Genomic DNA, 19,860 nt, shown 5'->3' with positions numbered 1-19,860 from the left:
GGCTGGGTGATGGTTTGGACTGGAGGAAGTTGAGGTACCTAGCACTCCGTCTGCAGCATGTATATCAACGATCTGTGAACACTGTGCCAGTCAGTGTCCCCTTAAAAGCACTATCGGCGACGGAGTTACGTTGAGTACACGAACAGGCACTAGTTCATCGTCACGACCAATGAGACCACGAGCTACCATAATTCCAGGACACGGATGGCCATCCGGGCAGTGTTTGACAACGAAACGTTCGAGATGTGGTACAGCCCTGAACAGCTACTTCTGCGTACGGTGCCAATGCAACCGTTCGACGACAGCATAGCACAGCAAAGCAGCACGCACGTGTAACATAGAACAAACCGCAGCTCCCCAAGGAGTAATGTGCCATACCACGACTCAAGGTTCACGACTCATCGATGTCCCTTCATAAAATCGAAACCACGTACGCATTGATCCATTATGCTGGCTACGTCACGTCAAAACTCTTGTCCGGCTACACCGAAGGAGACCGTGGCGCTGCCCTCCACCGGTATCATGTCCCCAGCCACCGTCCACAAGCACCCTGGAGTGGCTTGTGCAAGGTCAGGCCTACCTTTGGTAAGGTTTATGATTAGGATTCTCCAAGGCCTGCCGTTTACTTTTCCGTCCGCGTAGAATCCTAATGTCGAGGACGCCTTGTGAATTATCTTGTGAACTATTGGAGCTGAATGACGCCACCGGTGTCCAGCTAATTTGCGTTTCCCGATCTTGAGCCACGCCAAACACGCCTGCCACGCCTGCCACGAGCACACCGAAAGCCACACCTCCGTGTAGCGTCCGGTCCATGAACCGGAACAGTAGGACAAACGCGATGTAGATGCCCCCGACATCCATAGTTCCATCAAGTACGTGACTGCACAGCACCGATATGGCATGTGGATGTGTCCTCCAAGGAGCCATCCGCAGACACTGGACACAGCACGAGCTATATGTAGACTGGGTCGCCCTGGCGACACGCTCGGTTGCGTCCACTTCGAGTGCGTGAGGGATGCCCGCGGCCTCAATGGGATTGCCAACCGAACGACTTGTTGGACATCCGTATCGGCGATGGCATCGACGAAGTGTACCCTGCAGCAACAATGACTACTACTTCATTTGCGCAATATGCAAAAACCACACGCACCTTCCGTTCAATGTCGTATGCGACCACTTAGAGACTCCTTAGAGACTCCTCAGTGATGGCGATCGCCGAGACGCTGTTCGAGGACAGCTGTCATGTGCGCAGAACTGTGTCGCTCCGAAGGCGATAGCGCATGGAGGACTGAGAGCGCAGACCCCCGTAGTGAAGACACAAGATGAAAAGCTTTATGTTCCTTTGTCTATCCATTAGTGTCGCCCACTATGACCCTGACCATCTAACTTGTCAGGCTTCGCAACCGTATACCGACCGTGGTTGAAGTATGGAACGTCTGTCCGGGGGTGAAGCACCTGGTTTCCATCCCGAGTATGCATTGTTGGGGAAGAAAGGCTGGGGTTCTGCTCTTCAGCGCCGCAACTTCGATTCGCATTTGTTCCGTCATGCTGCGCGTATGCTCCTCAAGCAGGTTGACAAGTGACCTATCGCTGGTCGTCCGGTTGATTATCCGTTACAGCAGGAGGCGGCTGTCTCCTTCGCTGTGGTGGCGTAGCTAAGATAGCGCATATAATCCCACTCCTGACACCAAATGTTACAAGTCCAACAAGTCGCCTTGTTCATGTTGCTGTCCTAGTACACGACAGTCCCCCAAATCGGAGGGTGTCCCTCCCCTTCTTCTTCCTCATCCTCGTAGCGATATCAATTCGCATGTCAGGGTTATAGGACTGGTATGTGCCGAACTTAAAGGGGGCAATACTCCGTTTTTCCGTGTTAGCACACCGCGAAGTAACGGTGTACAGACGTGGATAAACTGAGAGAGGACAGCAGATAAGAGCGGGGGTTGTGGGCTCATGCGTCCTGTGGAGACTTCAGAAGAAATGTGGCGACATCAGCCTGGCAAGTCTGCTGCAACAACCCAATGAGTATACAGCCTGTGGCAGTTGGGATTCGCACCTCCCAATCTTTAGCATTACCTTGGACTTACCATTAACGTGCGGACAATGTATCCACACTGCGACACCAATGGGTATTTATTTATTATCTTGACATATTCTGTACCCATTACGTACATGGGTTTCCCATTAAGCTAAACGGAGTGTCATACATCCACGAATGTGGTACATGAAAATCATCTCCACATTCCGATCCGGCACTCAAAGTACTATTTGGCTTATTGCTTCTCTTTTCGCGTGCAGTAACTGCGTTGCGTCACCGGCACACCGTTCCCAAGCGCCGCATGACATTCCCGACACTTTTCGTCCATTAATGAGATAAGAAATCTCCTCTTCCGCAAAGCTAGTCCCGCTTCCGAAAGCGAGTATCTTCTTTATCGTGCGTCATGGGAAGCAAACGCCGTCGAGAACGGTGTCCTTCTCTCGAAAGGCCTTTAGACCTTTCCTTTAGACTTTAAAGCCCTTTAGGCCTTTGGACCTTAAAGGCTCGTGTGTCAGGGGTATGCACAGAGGCAAGTTTGCTTATGAGAAGCGTCTCGCCTCGCAACCGGCCAAGACACAGCAACGGGCGCCAACGAACAAAAACTCTCGCCCTGAGATAACCGCGAATACTGCCACACGAGGCATTCTACCAATTCGACGCAATCATCGGGCCTGCCAAACAGAGTACGTCAGAGGAACTGTCCGCATATAAGTACCTCTTGATCGATAGAAGCCGACGTGACAATTCGTCTGGCGCGCAATAACTGGCGAGGGGCCGTTAAGCAAAAAAAAGACGCAGCCTCAATTTGCAGAATGGCGTCAAGGCAGTGAGATGCCAATTCGCCGCTACGCCAAATCTACGGACACTGAGAAGGGAGTAAAGGAAATGGACCGGCACCCATCACGGTCATTCTGATGCCATCTTATTAGCGTTATTGATTGCGCCTACGTCTTTCCTCGCAGATTTCTACAATCTCATTCGTGCATATTAAGTTTTATCATTATTTGTAAATAATCCGAAGCAGGCACGTCGTTGCCTTCCGAAACATTGTGCCATCCTGGCACAATGACGACAACAAGGTGAGACGCTGGGCGTGTTGGAACATACTTGTAGTACAGTGAACCCTCGTTAATATGACCCCCGATAATCTGACATACGCGCTTTACGACCATACTCTTGGGGAACAATGCTGTGAAACCTCTGCAAATCCCCCCGTTAATATGACAATTCCGCATTATGACCAAAATTTTCGGGAACGACCATGGTCATAATAACGAGGGTTCACTGTATAGGGTAGCGCGATGAAAACACGGACACAGACGAGAACAAACTAGCGCTTTCCTTCAACGCTTTGGAAAGATGTACACGTCTGTGTGGACTTATGTGTTTATGTGCATCTTTCCAAAGTGTTGAAGGAAAAGGGCTAGTTTGTTCTCTTCTGCGTCCGTGTTTTCATCGCGCTACCCTACCACAATGACGTCAACGACGAAATGACAATTCTTGCTCATTATACTCTTTGTAAATGTCCACGTTTTTCTGCATAAAAAAAGAAGGAAGGAAGGAAAAGAGAAGTGTAGGTGAAGAACAAGACTTTTTACGATACTCGTATTCAGCTACAAACTCGGAAAACTTTTATCTTCCCTCACAGCAGATTATGTACAAATGGAAATGGTGATAAGTCAATGAGTGAATATACGTCACAAAAGTCCCCAAAATTTAGGGCGGAAATAGATCTCGAGCTTAGAACAAACCAGAAAGTCCACGTGGAGGGTTAACGGAGGTAAACTAAAGGTACACGAAAAAATGACATCGTGCTACACTACAAGAAAGAAAAAAAAAGGAGCAAATCGTGTGGCAACTGCAGCTGAGTATCTGCTCCCCCAGATTGCAATTACTCCCCATTTTGATCCCCTGACTCTGAAATTTACTCCCCAGAACAGTGAAGAGTATCCTCGTATAAGCCGCTGTGCATTTAGTCCCTTTTGGGACTAATGGTTGTGGCAAGGTCTAGTCCCCCCTCAAAGGACTAAACTAACTCCGTTCTTCCTTAGAGTGCATATATATGTATATAGATTAGAAGCTTCAGAGGGCGGTTGACCACGAGAATGAAACAAGGAGGAAAAATCAGAAGACGACAAAGAGCTTACAGGAAAACACAAAGGGGAGTTTATTAACACTTAGGGACGGGCCTCGACGTTTCTGCAGTCAGCGCTGCCTTCGACGGGACTGGGGTACGGTGACAAGAACAAGCTTTATACGTATATGGGAGCGGGTTATGTACAAGGGAAAGAGTGCACTCTTTCCCTTGTACTCCCCTTTGTGTTTTCCTGTAAGTTCTTTGTCGTCTTTTGATATTTCGTTCTTATATTCTTTACGTACACAGCGCCCGACAGCTGGGATGCTTCTCGCTCATTCATTGCGTTTAAAGTTGGAAACTCCACGTGTCCGAATTCATGTACTCCATCTCGACCAGAAGAATACCAGGCTATATCTCGTCCCGTGCGAGGCCATTTTAGCACCGCTCCTGTGACTTCTCCAGGACTTCGTATACGTTCGCAACCTTGCCAGTTAAGAAGATCGATCGCATATCGAGCAAACATCATTACATAAGCATTCTCTGGAGCGCGTCGTCCCGCCTAACTATACGCCCAGAGAGGGCTCTATACCACATCCCCTTGATGCTGCTGTTGCTGCCAACCGGCATTCAAGAAGGTTCTCGCTCAATCGTTCTTCCTTATAGAACGGGATCCGGAAAGCGAACAAAACAGCACGCGATGGAGCCTTCGCAGCTGCGCATATTCCGATACATCATCGCTCAAACATCCGGGCAGATCCAAAAGAAATGCATCGAGACGAGGAACAGTCCATGCACTCAAACACACTGTCGGAAGAAAAATAAGAAAAAGCCAATGCCCTGCCTTATACCTCACCACACACAGAAAAAAAAAAGCTCGAACACAACTTCGCTCTAGGAAGCACGTGTTCTCGAGCCAGCAGAGAGTGCAGGATTAGCACCGTAGTTCAGTCGCTGAGGTTTAAAGAGGCATTTCCTTTCCATGTTTCAACACTGTTGTCTTATTCTGTCGTAGTTTTTTTTTCTCACAGAGCTCCCACGCTTTTGGCAATAATGCTACAGCGCGCAGATATGCGTGTGTCAAATATGTCGGCACACGAGAAGTAGAAGGTAGCGGGAACCCCGGCCACTTTCGTTCACAGCAGTGTTTTTACGTTTCTAACATTCTACCGGTTTTTGTACAAGTTAAGGTTTGTTATTTGTTTCACTTAACTTACGTTTATATATTCACTTGTCACGTACTCTTCACTCCAGGTTTCAAACGTACGTGAATCTTACGATGTTTCTACGGTCCTGGTTCAAGTCACAAAACTGTGACTCATAATTTAAGTTAGTTCACTATATTCGCGTGTACACTATGTTTCTCAACTTTTCGGATGTTTTGAGAGTTTGTGTGAGTGTGTGTGTGAGTATGTGTGTGAGTATGTGTGTGAGTGTGTGTGTGAGTGTGTGTGTGAGTGTGTGTGTGAGTGTGTGTGTGAGTGTGTGAGTGAGTGAGTGTGTGAGTGTGTGAGTGAGTGAGTGAGTGAGTGTGTGAGTGTGTGTGAGTGAGTGAGTGAGTGTGTGTGTGTGAGTGATAGTGAGAGTGTGAGAGTGAGAGAGTGAGAGAGAGTGAGTGAGTGAGTGTGTGTGTGTGTGTGTGTGTGTGTGTGTGTGTGTGTGTGTGAGTGAGTGAGTGAGTGAGTGAGTGAGTGAGTGAGTGAGTGAGTGAGTGAGTGAGTGAGTGAGTGTGTGTGTGTGTGTGTGTGAGTGAGTGTCTTGGAGTTTGATTAATGAAATAAAACGTTTTACAATGTGACCGGTTCGCTTTCATGCAGAATCCAGGCTGCCTACAAAATTGTAGCCTTCAAATTCCCTGACCAAAACAAAGAACAACTTGGTGCCTGCTGCTACCTTTTGATACATGCAGATCCCTCGAAAAACAGATCGTTTATTGAGAAATTAGCAAGACCGCCCCACTTTTCTGCCTCTGAGCTTGTTGTATTCGCAAACTGCTATACTCGCGGCAACATTGCTGCAGCATGGCGGCTCAACCATTCATCAGTACTTGCTATTCACTGCGCATCATGACGTCATTTTTTTGCTATTTTCCCTGACTTCAGCTCCCTTTTTTTGGCAAATTCCCTGACAATCCCCGGACTTTTCCAGTCGCATCAAAATTCCCCGATAATTCCCTGTTTTCCAGGTTGGCAGACACCCTGAGAATCCGAACTTGTCATACAGAAATATGTTGACAGACTCCAGCTGTGAAAGCAGATTGCTCTCAAATATTCGCAACTCGTATCTATCTCGTGCAACCTACTAAAAGATATTAGCTATTGTTTCGAATATTGCCCGGGACTCCGCCCCGTTATGACGTTATTTCCAGTGTAAAAGCGTTGCTTTGCGTCTCCAAGGAAAAAGCTCGCTCCGCCCACCGACCAAGGGGGGTTGGCGCGGGAGCAGTGATTTCCCCAGAAATTCACTGCTGAGGGGGTGCCGAGCTTTCAAGGGGGGGGGGGGGTATGCTTGATGAAGGTTCCACTTACGAAATTTTTCCTAGACACGGAAAGAATCGTGGCACAATGGTGACATATCTGTGGAGCTTTCCCGTTTTATTTGTACATGTTAATACGTTACAACACAGTACAGTAGAATACACATTCATTATGAGCGGTATTTCAACATTAAGATGGATACTCGCACGACCGACAAAGAAAAAAGACTTTCACCTTGGCTCACGAAACTCAATGAATACCTAGCAACCAACAGTGAAGACCTCAGACGAAAAAAGCAGAATACCTCGCTTGATTGAGTTGGGCGCAAATGATTCTTTGTAATCCACATTGAGTTTGCATGCCCGAACGCACTTTTTCTCGTATGCGCGTACTATATGAATGGAACAGTGATTTTCAGATGAATTTGGATAAATGCATGGTAAGATAATCTGCATCACTGTGGTCCTACAGCCCAAGTTTGATAGTACAGGATGTAATTCGCTACGCCGGACTCACTACTAGAATGTGTTGGTGGCTGAGTTCGGTGGTGTCACCTGAGAAATTTCAGGGGGGGGGGGGGGCGTTCCAAAAATGCAGGGTGGGTGTACACCCCCCCTGAGGGGGGTGTAGGGACATCCCTGCGCGGGAGTGAAGTGCAGTTTGCGAGTGTTTGCAAATGGCTAGAGTAACAAAGGGTATATGAGGGTACGCCAACAAATTAACGAGAGTGACATCACCCCTTGGTTCCGTTCATTATTTTCTTTCTTTTTCCTTATATTGGCGTATTAGTGTAAATTAGTCTGTACAGGAAGAAACCGCGTAAAACGTTAGCTCCCGATAATCGATAATTAATTGATCACAATTAAACGACAGTAGCTCGGTGCAATCACCTCTCTTCATCTGTAAGAAGTACTCCGGAGGCACGACACGGCAACAGGTGACTATCTCGTGGCCGCGTTGGAGGAACGAAGGAGGCTGCATGCGGTTCCTCCGGGACGCCATACGAACTTACGAAGCCACGCTTATCAGAATAGATGGACCGTGCACCCCGCGCTGGGTTCCGCTCATGCGGCAGCAAATTAGATAAGACGGTTACCACGTTTCGGACACCCGAGACGATTGGCAAAGGAGACGTCGACCTCTTCCGCCGGAAGCAAACGGTAGACTGCGGTGCAAATTTCTCGATAAGGAACATCGCGCGTACGTCTTGTAGCGCACGATTCTCGAGCGGGTTTTTAACGACGAAATTTCGTTCCAAATTCGCTTTCGGTGCGTTTAACTCGTGCAGAAAATAATGATTTGCCGAGGCTTATTCTCGAGTACGAAACTTTCACCGAGTAACCCGCTGAAAGCCAACGACTGCGCAGAATATCACTCTTGATTTATGGAGAACACGCCTTTTTGTGACATTTAATTCAGATTCAGATTTTATTTATGCACAATAAACAATGTATACACAAAGTAACAACTGGATTGCGAGGTCAAAGCCTGTAAATGCAATCCATCTAACACAACACATAAAAGTGAGATAATACACAGTGCAGCCTTGTGCGGTAGAATTAAATGTCAGAATACACAGTACATTTAAGCGTATAGTGACCTGATGTCAAACAAATCGGTAACTTAGATGGCAACTAAGATAAAAAAAACTAACAATACCCACAAATTAGGAAGCGTACAGAGTATAGTATCAACTAACTTTGCTCAGAACAGCAGCGCGGTTACAATAACCAAAAATTCAAATATTTAAAAATGTTTGAATTTTTAAATGTTTGAATATTTGGTTATATGAATATTATATATGGTATGAATATTTGCTGTTCTGTGTCTGATAGCTTTTGCAACCAATATACTCTAAGGCTACTTCTCAGAGTTGTAATGTAACTGTAATGTAATTCTCAGTTGTCTCGCGACGTAGAACCCCAATTATTATTATTATTATTATTATTATTGTAATGTAATTGTAATGTGAGTAATGTAAATGCATCGTCACAAACGAGCGTACGGATCCTGTACGTACGCACATGACAACCGCTATATTGCTTCTCGATGCTGACACGGCAAACAGAAGCTTCCATTTCGTGAACAGAATGCACATCAACTTTAGTTTCCTCTCTCACATTTTATATCTTTCCTCCTTCCTCCTCTACAAGAGACTGTACTACGAAGCGTGTCACCCTGTCACGCCGCGACAACCAGGATCAATGACGTCACGAACTCCGAAGCAGGTACCCTATTGGAAGAAGACACAAGGAACAGAGGGACGACGCACTGAACTTGCGAAACCGTCAGCACCAGACGCTCCCACAGTGCTTCCCAACAGCAATCAGAGCGTGAGAGACAACCGGCAAAAATCCCACGTGTGGGCAATAGTAATCCGCAGCCGAGGAGAGAGAAACGAGGCTATAAAATTCCGGAACGACCGTGTACACCAGCAGTTGCCGGGCGTTCGAGCGAGTTATACGACGCACCGCAGACCAACCAAATAAATCGTCTCCAAGAGACTCGTCCGAGTGGATAAACCAGCGTACGTCGCCAGGCTAATCTTTTGCGGGGAACACGTAACGCGCTCTGTAAAGCCACGCTACTGAGCAGGTGCATATACTCGAGTTATACGTAAACTGGAAGCGGTGTAGGCTCCAGCCGCATCGGCCTGGAAGACACTGCTCTTGTATTATTCCGTCCTATAGAGCTCCATAATATGGTCGCTCTGCCTGAAAGTCGGCTGGGTTCCGTATTTTATTTCACACTTTGAAGCAAAACCCTCAGGTCGGGATATTTCAAACACAGGCCTTGTTCTTCTCCTGGGCTTTTCTGAGGTTTTGCACCATAGCATCAACGAGTGTACCTGGATGTCGCACTTTTTTTTCTTGTTTCGTTTTTCTTCTCGTCCTTCTCAGCGACGCGTGGTTGGATTTGCCCCACTCCCCCTTTTTCTTTTCTTTTTTTTTTGTTTAAAGTAGTCACACTTCTCGAACGGGGGGCGCCAACAAAATTCCTCGAAAACTGCGACACGTCTTAAAATTCTTCACCAGTGTTGTTGACCAAGATTTCTGTGCCCCGCAGAGATCATTCTCGAAGGCCCGTTAACAGGATGAAATCGCACGCGCCCTTCCGATTCCGACTCCGTATCGCTGTCAGCCAATCAGGGGGTCAGCAACGTGATGTCAGCCGCTCGAAAGGAATCGGGCGATTGGTTTATCGTGGTTGCGGAAACGTGGTCCCGAAATTTCCGCGTTGCCCCAAAACTCCCTTAAAGCGACAAAATGGCATCAATGCAGGCTAGATAGTGGATGAACTGCGTAATGTAAAACCCTGAGACATGATGAGTTACACTATGGAGTTGATGCACCAGCTAGCCTGCACCTTTAGGTCGTGTGTTCGTGTCGCCCAGACTCAAGGGGCGGGGAATTTATTGGCAGAAAAGAAAGAAAAAAAAAAGAAAGGGGAAAGGTCGGCCGTGCAGCACGCCGGCTTGCTATTCCCTAAACAAAAAACAAAAAAAAAACATAAATAAGAGAGCAAAAAGAAATAACAAAAAGACAAATAAATAAACCAGGCTTTTACATTATGAAAGCGGAATGCCAACGCAATGGCTTTCACTTTAATTTTAGAGCCCTTCCGATGCTGTACACCGAGGCCGTATATACTTTCGTTTCCTGCATAGCCGTTATTGGTGCTTTTCGAGATATACGGTTTGTTTTTCAATGGGACGTACAGCTTTATAGGACCACGTGACAGAGACCACGTTAGAGCGACGCATACAAACGCCTTTGGCACAATGGCTAAAGGTGGAGGCAATCTTTTTTTTTTTATTTTTTTCGTGTTGCAACCGCGAAGCAACTACGGCTATGAATGGTGTGCAGACAGATGGAGAGGAGGCCAGCAGGAAGGAGGGAGAGACAGGGGGATTACTACGCGTCCTGGACCGACATCCGTCTGGGCCAGAAATCTCAAGGAAAACGTCAGACGACACAAAACGGGGTTCGAGCCTGCCATTTTCAGGTCTTTTGCGTGACCTTGGAACTACCGGGAACTGCTAGCAACGAGCGCACCGTGGCGGTAGCGAATGTAGCGCACGAGAGCTCCGTTATAAAGCATATTATCACAGCCTTCGAGGCGGACTGCAGCGAGGACCAAGCTAACACGTATTTACTTCCGAAACAAAGCTTATTACCGGCGGGTAAGCTGCGTGCAACATCGTAAATCGCGGCGAGGCAAACTCCCACGAACACGGCAGGACGGGAGCTCATTACTACGCACTGTGTTCAAAGTTGACTTCCTGAAACGACTCTGTATACAGCTGCGCGCGGATTGGATGCACGGAAAAGGCTTTGAAACATTGGCCATCGATCGAGCCCCGGCAACGAAATCCGGAGGTCAATCGATCACAGTCACCACGTTACTTCAAAAGAACTTTTTTTTCTAAAGTAAGAGAGAGAGAGAGAGAGATAAGTTAACCGTTCAAATTTCCAATTTCGCCTCGTACGCGATGACTGCGGGGACGCCAGCGGCGTAACGAGAAATAAATAACGAACGAAGCTGTATTGATGGCCCAAAGTTGTCACCCGGTGATCAGCTCTGAATTACTCGAGACGTTATCAGCGAAAATTGTCTCGGCTGCTGAGGAGGGATCTTTCTCGGCAACGATGTTTTTTTTTTTGTTTTTTTTTTTTAATGATTCGTTCCGCGTTCCAGTCAACTCCATGATTTCCCTTTCCCTCATCCGTGTTCACATACCGACTCCATATACGCCAGTAAGAATTCACCGCGTACGGGAGCTTCGTGATTGGGATGAATGCAAATTGGATTCAGGTCAGAATTTCCGTCGGCATCGACGATTCGAAAACAGAGTCCGGATTTCCTACTCTGCTGCTCGTCGTGGCTGGAAATTAGAATGTGCCGCGCGAAACGTCAGCAATGGTGATTGGGAAAAGTCATAGAACAACACAGAGAGGGGGGGGGGGGGAAGCCTTGCACCGGTTTTGTGGCAGCATTCAATTCAGTGAAGGTCGATATTGAGTTCCAAATGTCTCAAAACGTATGTGAGAAGAAAAAAAAGAAGAAACACATAGGCACTGAATAAGTCGTGAAGTCGAGGAGCTCATATATGGGTCCAGGCTGACTCTAATGTAAATATAAAAAATACGCTTTTGGGAAACACCTGTACATCTGTCGAGGGGGATGTGTGGAAGCAATTTGGATTAGGATAGCTGAACTACTAAACCAGCTCAATTCAATAACGAACTAAATTTGATGTTGGCATCGGAGAAATACGAGTCGATACAGTGAGCTCGCAGGTCTGGGGGTATGAGAAGCGCATTCTCCTAAATCAACCAGATTTCATCAAATATATGGCAATGAAGAGGCACGAATTATCCGTGCTAATCATTCGATCTTGTATCTCCACATAGATGGATGGCTAACTATTTTCGACGGACGGACTTTTCTGCCTGAGACCACTTTACTGTTTATTGTTTGTAAACAGTAAAGTGGTCTCAGGCAGAAAAGTCCGTCCGTGAAAAATAGTTAGCCATCCATCTATGTGGAGGTACAAGATCGAATGATTAGCACGGATGATTCGTGCCTCTTTGGTGCCATATATTTGATGAAATCTGGTTGATTTCGGAGAATGCGCCTCTCATACCCAGACCTGCGAACTCACTGTATCGACTCGTATTTCTCCGATGCCAAAATCAAATTTACAATCAAACAAGAGGCGCCACCTGCGTATGCGCAGGGTTGGTGTGGACAAAACACACTTAACGCAGCGTGCGAATGCTTTCCGCAAGTGCGACATCGGCCGTGTTGCACTGCAACATCGCTCTCGACTGTCTCCTTCCACAATACCCGAATAATTCAGAGCTCTGAAAGAATCATACCAGTGTCGCTACAAGACGAAGTTGTTTATGAACAGTATACAACATGACTTTCCCTTTGCGCTGCACATCGACAACTCGACAGCCCAGCCACAAAACACGTCGCCGATCACAATCGCATTGTAGTTTATATAATATTTTCGCCGAGCCAGTTCACTGCTCATACTGTGCAAGCGTACAAGTCACTGGAAGCATACAATTACTTCACCTTAGGCGAGCTGTTTGATCGGAGCGTTTCTGATAACAGCGCTAATTTGCTACCGTGCACCGATTCATGTTGGCCTCCTTTATTTGTACACAGGTATCGTGAGCGAATCTCACAAAAGGCGATGTCAGGGAATCTTTCTGTTTAACTGCAGCGATCAAACGATTTCTTCGTTCTGCGTTGCGCGCAAACTGATGAATAGTGATTCCGCCACCCTTTCCCCATCGGGTTGTGTACCCGAAGGATACACGGCTTTGCGGCATGCCCACTTTGCACGAAAACGATCACTCCAACTGATTGCTGCGCCACCGCTTGAGTGTGACGTCAGGCGCGCAAACTGGTCTATAAGCAGAAGCCTAGCGCCATCAAGCGTGTAATGGTGCGTCAATCTGCCAGGGAGCATTGGATCCAATGCTCTTTTAGTAGTTGACACGTTACACCCTTCGTGGCGCTCCGCGCGTTTTCAATATCCATTGGTTTCAATCGTCATTGAAGCCCTGTCAACCCGTGTGAAAGCCTGGGTATAGGACTCGTGATGCAGTTCATGCAGTTCATGCAGTGAATGAAACGACGCATGCGGTAGCTGTGACTGGATCGAAAATTCCCTGATATGCGACCTAGAAAATAATCTGGGGGAAAGTTGGCGAAAGTGTTGGAGATAGCCTATTACCATCGAGAGCACATTTTTGCACAAAGACATTCTCCAACTAGTTTTCAGGACGTTCCGTACAACAGAAAAGTAAACGATGCATAACGACATCACCAGCTTGCTGGACAGCTTTCTTTCTTGGAAGAAGGGAGTTAAATGCAAGAATGACGGCCTTTCGACGTGCGCTCCACTGGTGTCCGTTAAGACTTCGGTGAATTTAAGAGAGATACTCAACGGACACACAAACACGAACGAATCGATTATCTTACCGTTTTGTCTTAGGGGGGAAAAAAACGCAAGTCATCAATAGTTGCCTCGCTCACGGAGACCCCCTAAATATTTCCCCTCAAAGAAATGAACGAAGAGTCCGTGACGTGTGCAAGAGCCGAAAACTTTACTCAAGGCATTCGAGTGAGCGGCCTCTCTCTCTCTCTCTCTCTCTCTCTCTCCCCCGCCCCCTCCTTGTCTTGAAGACATGCGAGTTCACGCGCAACATCTTTCCGAACGGATAGGCCTCTGGCACGACTTCAAATCCAGGAGCGTCAGTCATCCGAACTAAAAGCGGCAAAACTGCGGTTTTAAAGAGCCGCATTTCGTGCAATCACGTCATTTTTTCGCCAGACGAACATTTTACAGCCATTCCATGCCAAAGCTGCCATATTCGTGACGCACCAAAGCATGCTTTCGAAGCTTCAGTGCGGATGCAGTTCAGATTCGACTAGTACAGAGAGAAGCCTTTATGACACCCACACTCTGAATATCAGCTCGAGATACTGAATCCCTTCAAGGATCCCCCCTCAATGGGCTTTATCAATGTGATATAATGCACTTACAGAGGCGGCCAAAGCTGCAGCTCAGACGACGTCGCAGCTTCTGAATCCGGGTCAATCCCGAGCCCCGCTCTTTCATGTTGCTGTCTGCAAAAGCAAAAAAAAAAAAACGGAATGGCGTATATGCAACGTGACACGCAGTATATACTCCAAGTCAGATTAGCAAAATCAGAGAGAATGACTGCTCACACTGGTGCGGCATATAGGTATAAACTTTACATCTGTTTATGTACATTGCGAAAGTCAAACTCGACAGGAAGACCAGTTTCCTGCTTCCGTATGAGTGGAGGAACCCGTGGTGATATCATTTGCGAAGTGCTTTGCCCTGCGAGCCATATACCACAAAAAAAAAAAAAAAAAAACTGACAGCCCTGGCAAAGTCAGTTTGGGTTTTCTCGAACTGGAGCACGCGCCGTACTCGGCACTTCTCAACGGTTACCCATGCAGACGACATTACCGCCCTTATGCAGGGATGAAGGAAACAGCTGCGGTAATAGCGATGATTTGAGTTTCAACGGCGCAAAAGCAACTCCGGCTCGTAAAACAGCTGTGAAGCTTGTCTCTGAACAAAGCGCGATACGCGTCTAACTTGGATTACATCACCCTTCTCCTGTCTCAATTTGAACTGTGTGCGCCACCCACTTCAGTTCCGAATCTAAAAGGGATGAAGAATATGAAAATGCGACGCAGACTACTACTGGACTGGCCACCTGAAGAATGACACCCATAAAAAGAATCGTGCTACAACGAGTCGGTCTTTTTCAACGTCATTTTGATTACATCTTTTTTTAACTTCTTGTCAAAGACGTTATCTATTGAAGAACTTTTTTTCTTTTTTTGGCGTCCGACTGACGTTTGAATTCCGGTCGACACTCCGGGGGTCCATTTCGTAAAAATAGAACACTGCTTAAGCGTCGGTATATGCCAGGGTTTCCAGAAGGCGGCGGACTGCACACGACCTGGAAAGTGTCCACTTGGCATGTCGTTGATATTAATGTGACAAGCGAGCCTTTCCCAACTGCAGCACTCTGCACGTGCAACATGTACTGGTCGCAAAGCCCAAACCGACGAGCAACTGGCCAAAAATAGAGTTCGCGAAGTTTGACGTACCACTAAAAAGCCCACAAAGACCATAAGTTGGGTCAATACCCGAAACACACACACACACACCAAAAGACTTTAAAAAGCACCCATTGAATCAGCGCAGTTTTGCAAAACAATCTAATACCCCTGTTATACCTTTCGTTATACTCAGTCGAAGGTTGTACAGCCTTCGACGACTGTTGAAACAAACTGCCTTGAATGCGCTTAGCGCCAGCAAGCGTGTATCGTATTAACCTGTCAAGCAGCATTGGATCCAATGCCCTTTTAGAGGTTGACAGATTACAGGCATGCTGGCGCTACGCGCGCTTTTCAAGGCAGTTGGTTTCAACGACAGTTGACACCAACTGCCTAAAACCGACTTCCAAAAGGGGACATTGAGTCCAATGCTACTTGACAGGTTGAAACATTACACGCCTGCTGGCGCTAGGCGCGTTTTTCAAGGCAGTTTGTTTCAACGGTCGTCGAAGGCTGCCCGTGTAACAGTCGTATAACTGTACGCAGAGAGGCGTTTGGTAACTGACGAAGAAAGATATGAAAATAAATTCAATTTACGGACTTTTTCTATTACGTACTTGCAAAGCTTTGTTTATTTGTTTATTTAACGAGTACCCACCAACAGTCAAGGCCTAAGTGAGTGGAGCCCTCTACATGATAAAATAGAACACAGTGGTGAATAAGAATACAGAGAAAAGTTACAAGCCTATTCATTCTAGCACAGAACATTGTACAGCATGCCGAATGTAGTCTCGCGCCGTCGCAAATATATCAATATCCTGGTCATCAATTCTGTTAAATATAAGTTTCGATCTGACTACAGGCGAAATCAAACACAGATGGTTCACATAAAACCAACTTGTAGCTCTACAGCTCCTAAGTAGTACATAGAATCGTACAGTAGAGAGAAGATCCGGACACTCAACGTACCCATTAACAGACTTTAAACAGAAAGTATAACTCAAACTCATTCCAGCGTCTTCGTATGGTGGTTATTCCAAGTTTGGACAATACCCGACTATATTCATAGAAACAGCTTCTATCAAAAAATGTGCCATACATTTTCTACCAGACCACTAGACGTCCCCTCCGAAAAAAAGGTACAACAGGCATCTGCATGAACCAACGTTCAGGTGTACACAACACACAACATTATATAAACGGCCTTCGGGACTCCAGGTACATGAGCAACTCGATCTAGATGCGAGTTCTCCTCATGTGTGACACATCTGTTGTCTAGACGTCTCATTACAATAGCAAGTTAACAGGAGTACCGCATAGCTGCAGGTGGACAGCGACTGCCTGGCGAGTGGAAACGTACCGCCGAAAAGCCAATCCATCTTCCTACCCCCATAGTGATGTTTTGCGCAAGTATTACCCGGAAAAAGCTAATGACTTCGCGTTGTCGAGGAAACGCTCGAGACGGGGAAATGTATACATCTTCCAGCAACCCGAACTCTTCGAACGCAACAAAATGCGAAAATTCTAATCTACTGACAGCTAAGTTTTCACGGCCCGCTCTATATTTATTATTTCACTGCGCAGAGCACGGAGACGCGCGGAGATAAGACATTCACGAGCTTCGTAGGCCTCGTAAATTATAAAATCAATAGCACTTCGCAGCTGTGGGGATCGAAGATACTCCACCTTTCTTCGCCTACCTTTTTTTTAAGGGTAAACCAGCGCGCAAGGATCCACGCAATACGCGCTCGTACATAATGAATAGTCCTGTGGGTTTGTTGGTAAGGCATACTTCTAGCTAAGGCGCAACCGCGAGCACAACGCAGAGACAGCGCTTCGTGTCTCGGCGTCCCAGCGTGTTTTCTGTCGTGTTCGTTGTTGCGCCTTTAGCTATAGATGTAAAAGTTTCAGAACGCTATCCTTTCGCGCACATAATTACTCATGCTACATATGTGCACAACGTACGCGTGGCCTGGTGACAATGCTGGCTAATAACTTCCTCGTTATTTTTACACCGTACACAGCAACCGGTGCACATCACATCTGCTCAAAGTACAGATCGAAACTTTCACCTGATTTGCCTTTTTTTGCAAACTAGGGTTCCACACTACTTTTGCGAGGGAGAAAGAGGCAGACGGGAATTAAAACGAGATGAAAAAATAATAATAACTTGCCAACGCCAATCACTCAAGAATTCAATTAAGGTGGAGCGGGTCCAGGCAGGAAACTGAGTAATTAGCACTCTGAGGACGTGCAAAGTTCTTCTAATAAAAGAGAGAGAAAAAAAAACTACTGTCTACACCGCAACTGCGAATAAAATGAAAAACGCTCGAGAGATTACGGTTCTTCGTGGAGGATACGTCGCCTCGGGAAACGAAGAAATCCGGACCGAATAACATAGCATAACCGCTCTTGACAATGCTGCTGTCTGGATGTTACGAGGAAAGCGTTGCGAAGAGCGAAGCGCTCGCACAATCACATTTAAGACTCCTGTGCAGGGCGACGAGATTCAGCAAACGCGGTCACCTTTTTTAGCTCCTACTAGTCTCAACCCATGTTAGAAACTTGGTCGAGCCCGCCTTGGCTTCAGTGCAGTGTACATGTATATCGAACACTATGAGGCACAAAGTATATAAATGTTCTTCCGGACCAAAGATACGCACAGCCACGACAGCGTTTCAGTCGAGCATTTTCTGTCCCGCAAGGAGGTGCACCATGTACGTGCGAGTGTATCTTCCAACTGATTTCACATTTAAGAAAACCGCTTTAACTGTATACAAATAGAAACGACAAACATGTTTCAAATATATGTGACAAAATACCGTCATGTTTCTGCATATGTACGCTGGAACTGGTGGACACTGCTACGTATTTATGTGTACACACGCACACATAAAAAAAAAACATTCTCTGATTTGCTCCCGTAGTTTCTTAACGAGATATATTCTTTTTTTTTCTTTTTTTTTTTTTTGCAGCGTTCTCAGCAGCCGACGCAACACGTGCATTGAAGCGGGTCGCGCTCCGATAGCCCGGTGCGCGCGGTCTCCAGAGGCAGCGCTGGCCCGCAATCGATCAGCGAGTGGATCGAAGGCCTTGGAGGAAACCCAGATTCGGGCATCCCACGGCGCTTACTGACTTTTTACAGGTAGAAAGACCGTCCACTGCAAGTACACCTACAGCACTCGCAAACTAGAGAAGAAAAAACAGGTAGAAACGCGACTGAAGAAGAAAGTTGAGCAGACGCGCCTCGATCAGATCGACGACGTGGTTATAATGCAAAATTCGTTTGGCTTGACATAAAATAAAGAAAAACGGGGCTCTCCTGGACAGGACCAGTTACTCTGGTCACTTCGTTTCGGCAATTACACAATAAATTTCTAGAGACCCCGCGGGTGGAAATGCGTTTCCCTATGGCACAACACACAAGAACACCATTTCAAAGGGCACATGCTATAGAAAACACCATTTCAACGAGGTGTATTCCATTTAAAACACACACATTCATATATGTATAAGGGTGTTGCGCAAACACAATTTTCAATACTGTTATCACGCCTTTCAGCTGCGCTTGATGAGTAAAAAAAGCGTGACAAAGCTACCCCTTGTACACGATAAAAGGCGTAGACAAATACTGCGTACGATCGCTCCATTCAGACTGAATCTAAACGGAACCCCCATTTACTTTGCGTTCCTTAACACATCGTTCCCACGAAAATTGCTGCTCCTGACGCCTTTTCCGACCACACGGCATCCATGGATACTTAAAGTACTGGAAACCCGGTACCGTTGCGTATTTAAGTGACAATTTTCCCTCCGTTAGGAACACTCATCGCAGCTTCACAAGTAGTTCTACGCATACAATACACGATTTGACCACTTCCACCAAGAAGCAGGACTCAATATCGCGTTTCCACGTAGGTGCGCATGGATCGTGCAACGCGGTTTTCTAGAAACCAGTTTTGTGTGGGTTAACACTATCTGGTCCATTGCTCTTCAACTACGAATGAAAAGTTAAAGAGACTCCCAACCAAGTAAAGGTGTTCATGGCACGAGTTTGGGCGAGGGCAGTACCGCATTTTTTGCATCCGATTGCACTCAAAAGATAGTCCCCCTAAAGCTGGCCGTTCTACATGTGTACAGGTTCTCGAATGCTTTTTGTGGACTTGATGATGATGACAATTTGGTGTTTAATGACGCAAGAACAGTATAGGTTGTATCGTGACTCGAATTTCAAAAACGTCCCGGGCAGAAACTAAACTGAAACGAGTAGGTAAAGGTGAAAAATAAACACAGACATCGACGAGGCAGCGTTGTTTTATTTGTCCGTCTCTAGTAATGCGACTTTCGCGCCCAAAACAAGTTCTGCCCGCACATAAGGTGGCCGATCCTGCTACGGACGGGACACGCGCCGGAGAGCTCATTTCCATGCGAATCGGGGGCCGATGGCCCTAGGACTTGTGCCTTACTTTCTTGGCGGGCGAAGGACCGCCCAGTCGGGGTCGTCCGACGCGTCTCATATCGCACTTTGCAAACGCCAGTTCTCCACTTGGTCATTCTCCAAACAGCAAACACGACCATATGTCCCCGAGTTTGCAGAAAGACAACTGGAAAGAACACTAAGCGAACGGCAAGTCGTATCTGGTGAAGCA

At 46.7% G+C, this 19,860-nt stretch overlaps 1 protein-coding gene across 1 annotated transcript in view; it reads right to left on the bottom strand.

The window, feature by feature from the left end:
- LOC135377453 (cyclin-dependent kinase 14-like) overlaps nucleotides 1-19,860 on the bottom strand; it is a 97,878-nt gene that overhangs the window by 76,076 nt on the left and 1,942 nt on the right. The window contains exon 2 of the mRNA XM_064609861.1: nucleotides 14,156-14,239. Coding sequence (XP_064465931.1) covers nucleotides 14,156-14,239 — 84 coding nt within the window. The remainder of the gene's footprint in view (nucleotides 1-14,155; nucleotides 14,240-19,860) is intronic.

The sequence above is a fragment of the Ornithodoros turicata genome, chromosome 1 (assembly GCF_037126465.1).
Source record: "Ornithodoros turicata isolate Travis chromosome 1, ASM3712646v1, whole genome shotgun sequence".
NCBI classification, from domain to species: domain Eukaryota; kingdom Metazoa; phylum Arthropoda; class Arachnida; order Ixodida; family Argasidae; genus Ornithodoros; species Ornithodoros turicata.
Note: the sequence above shows the minus strand (reverse complement) of the source record. Positions and strands in the feature narration are given on the sequence as shown.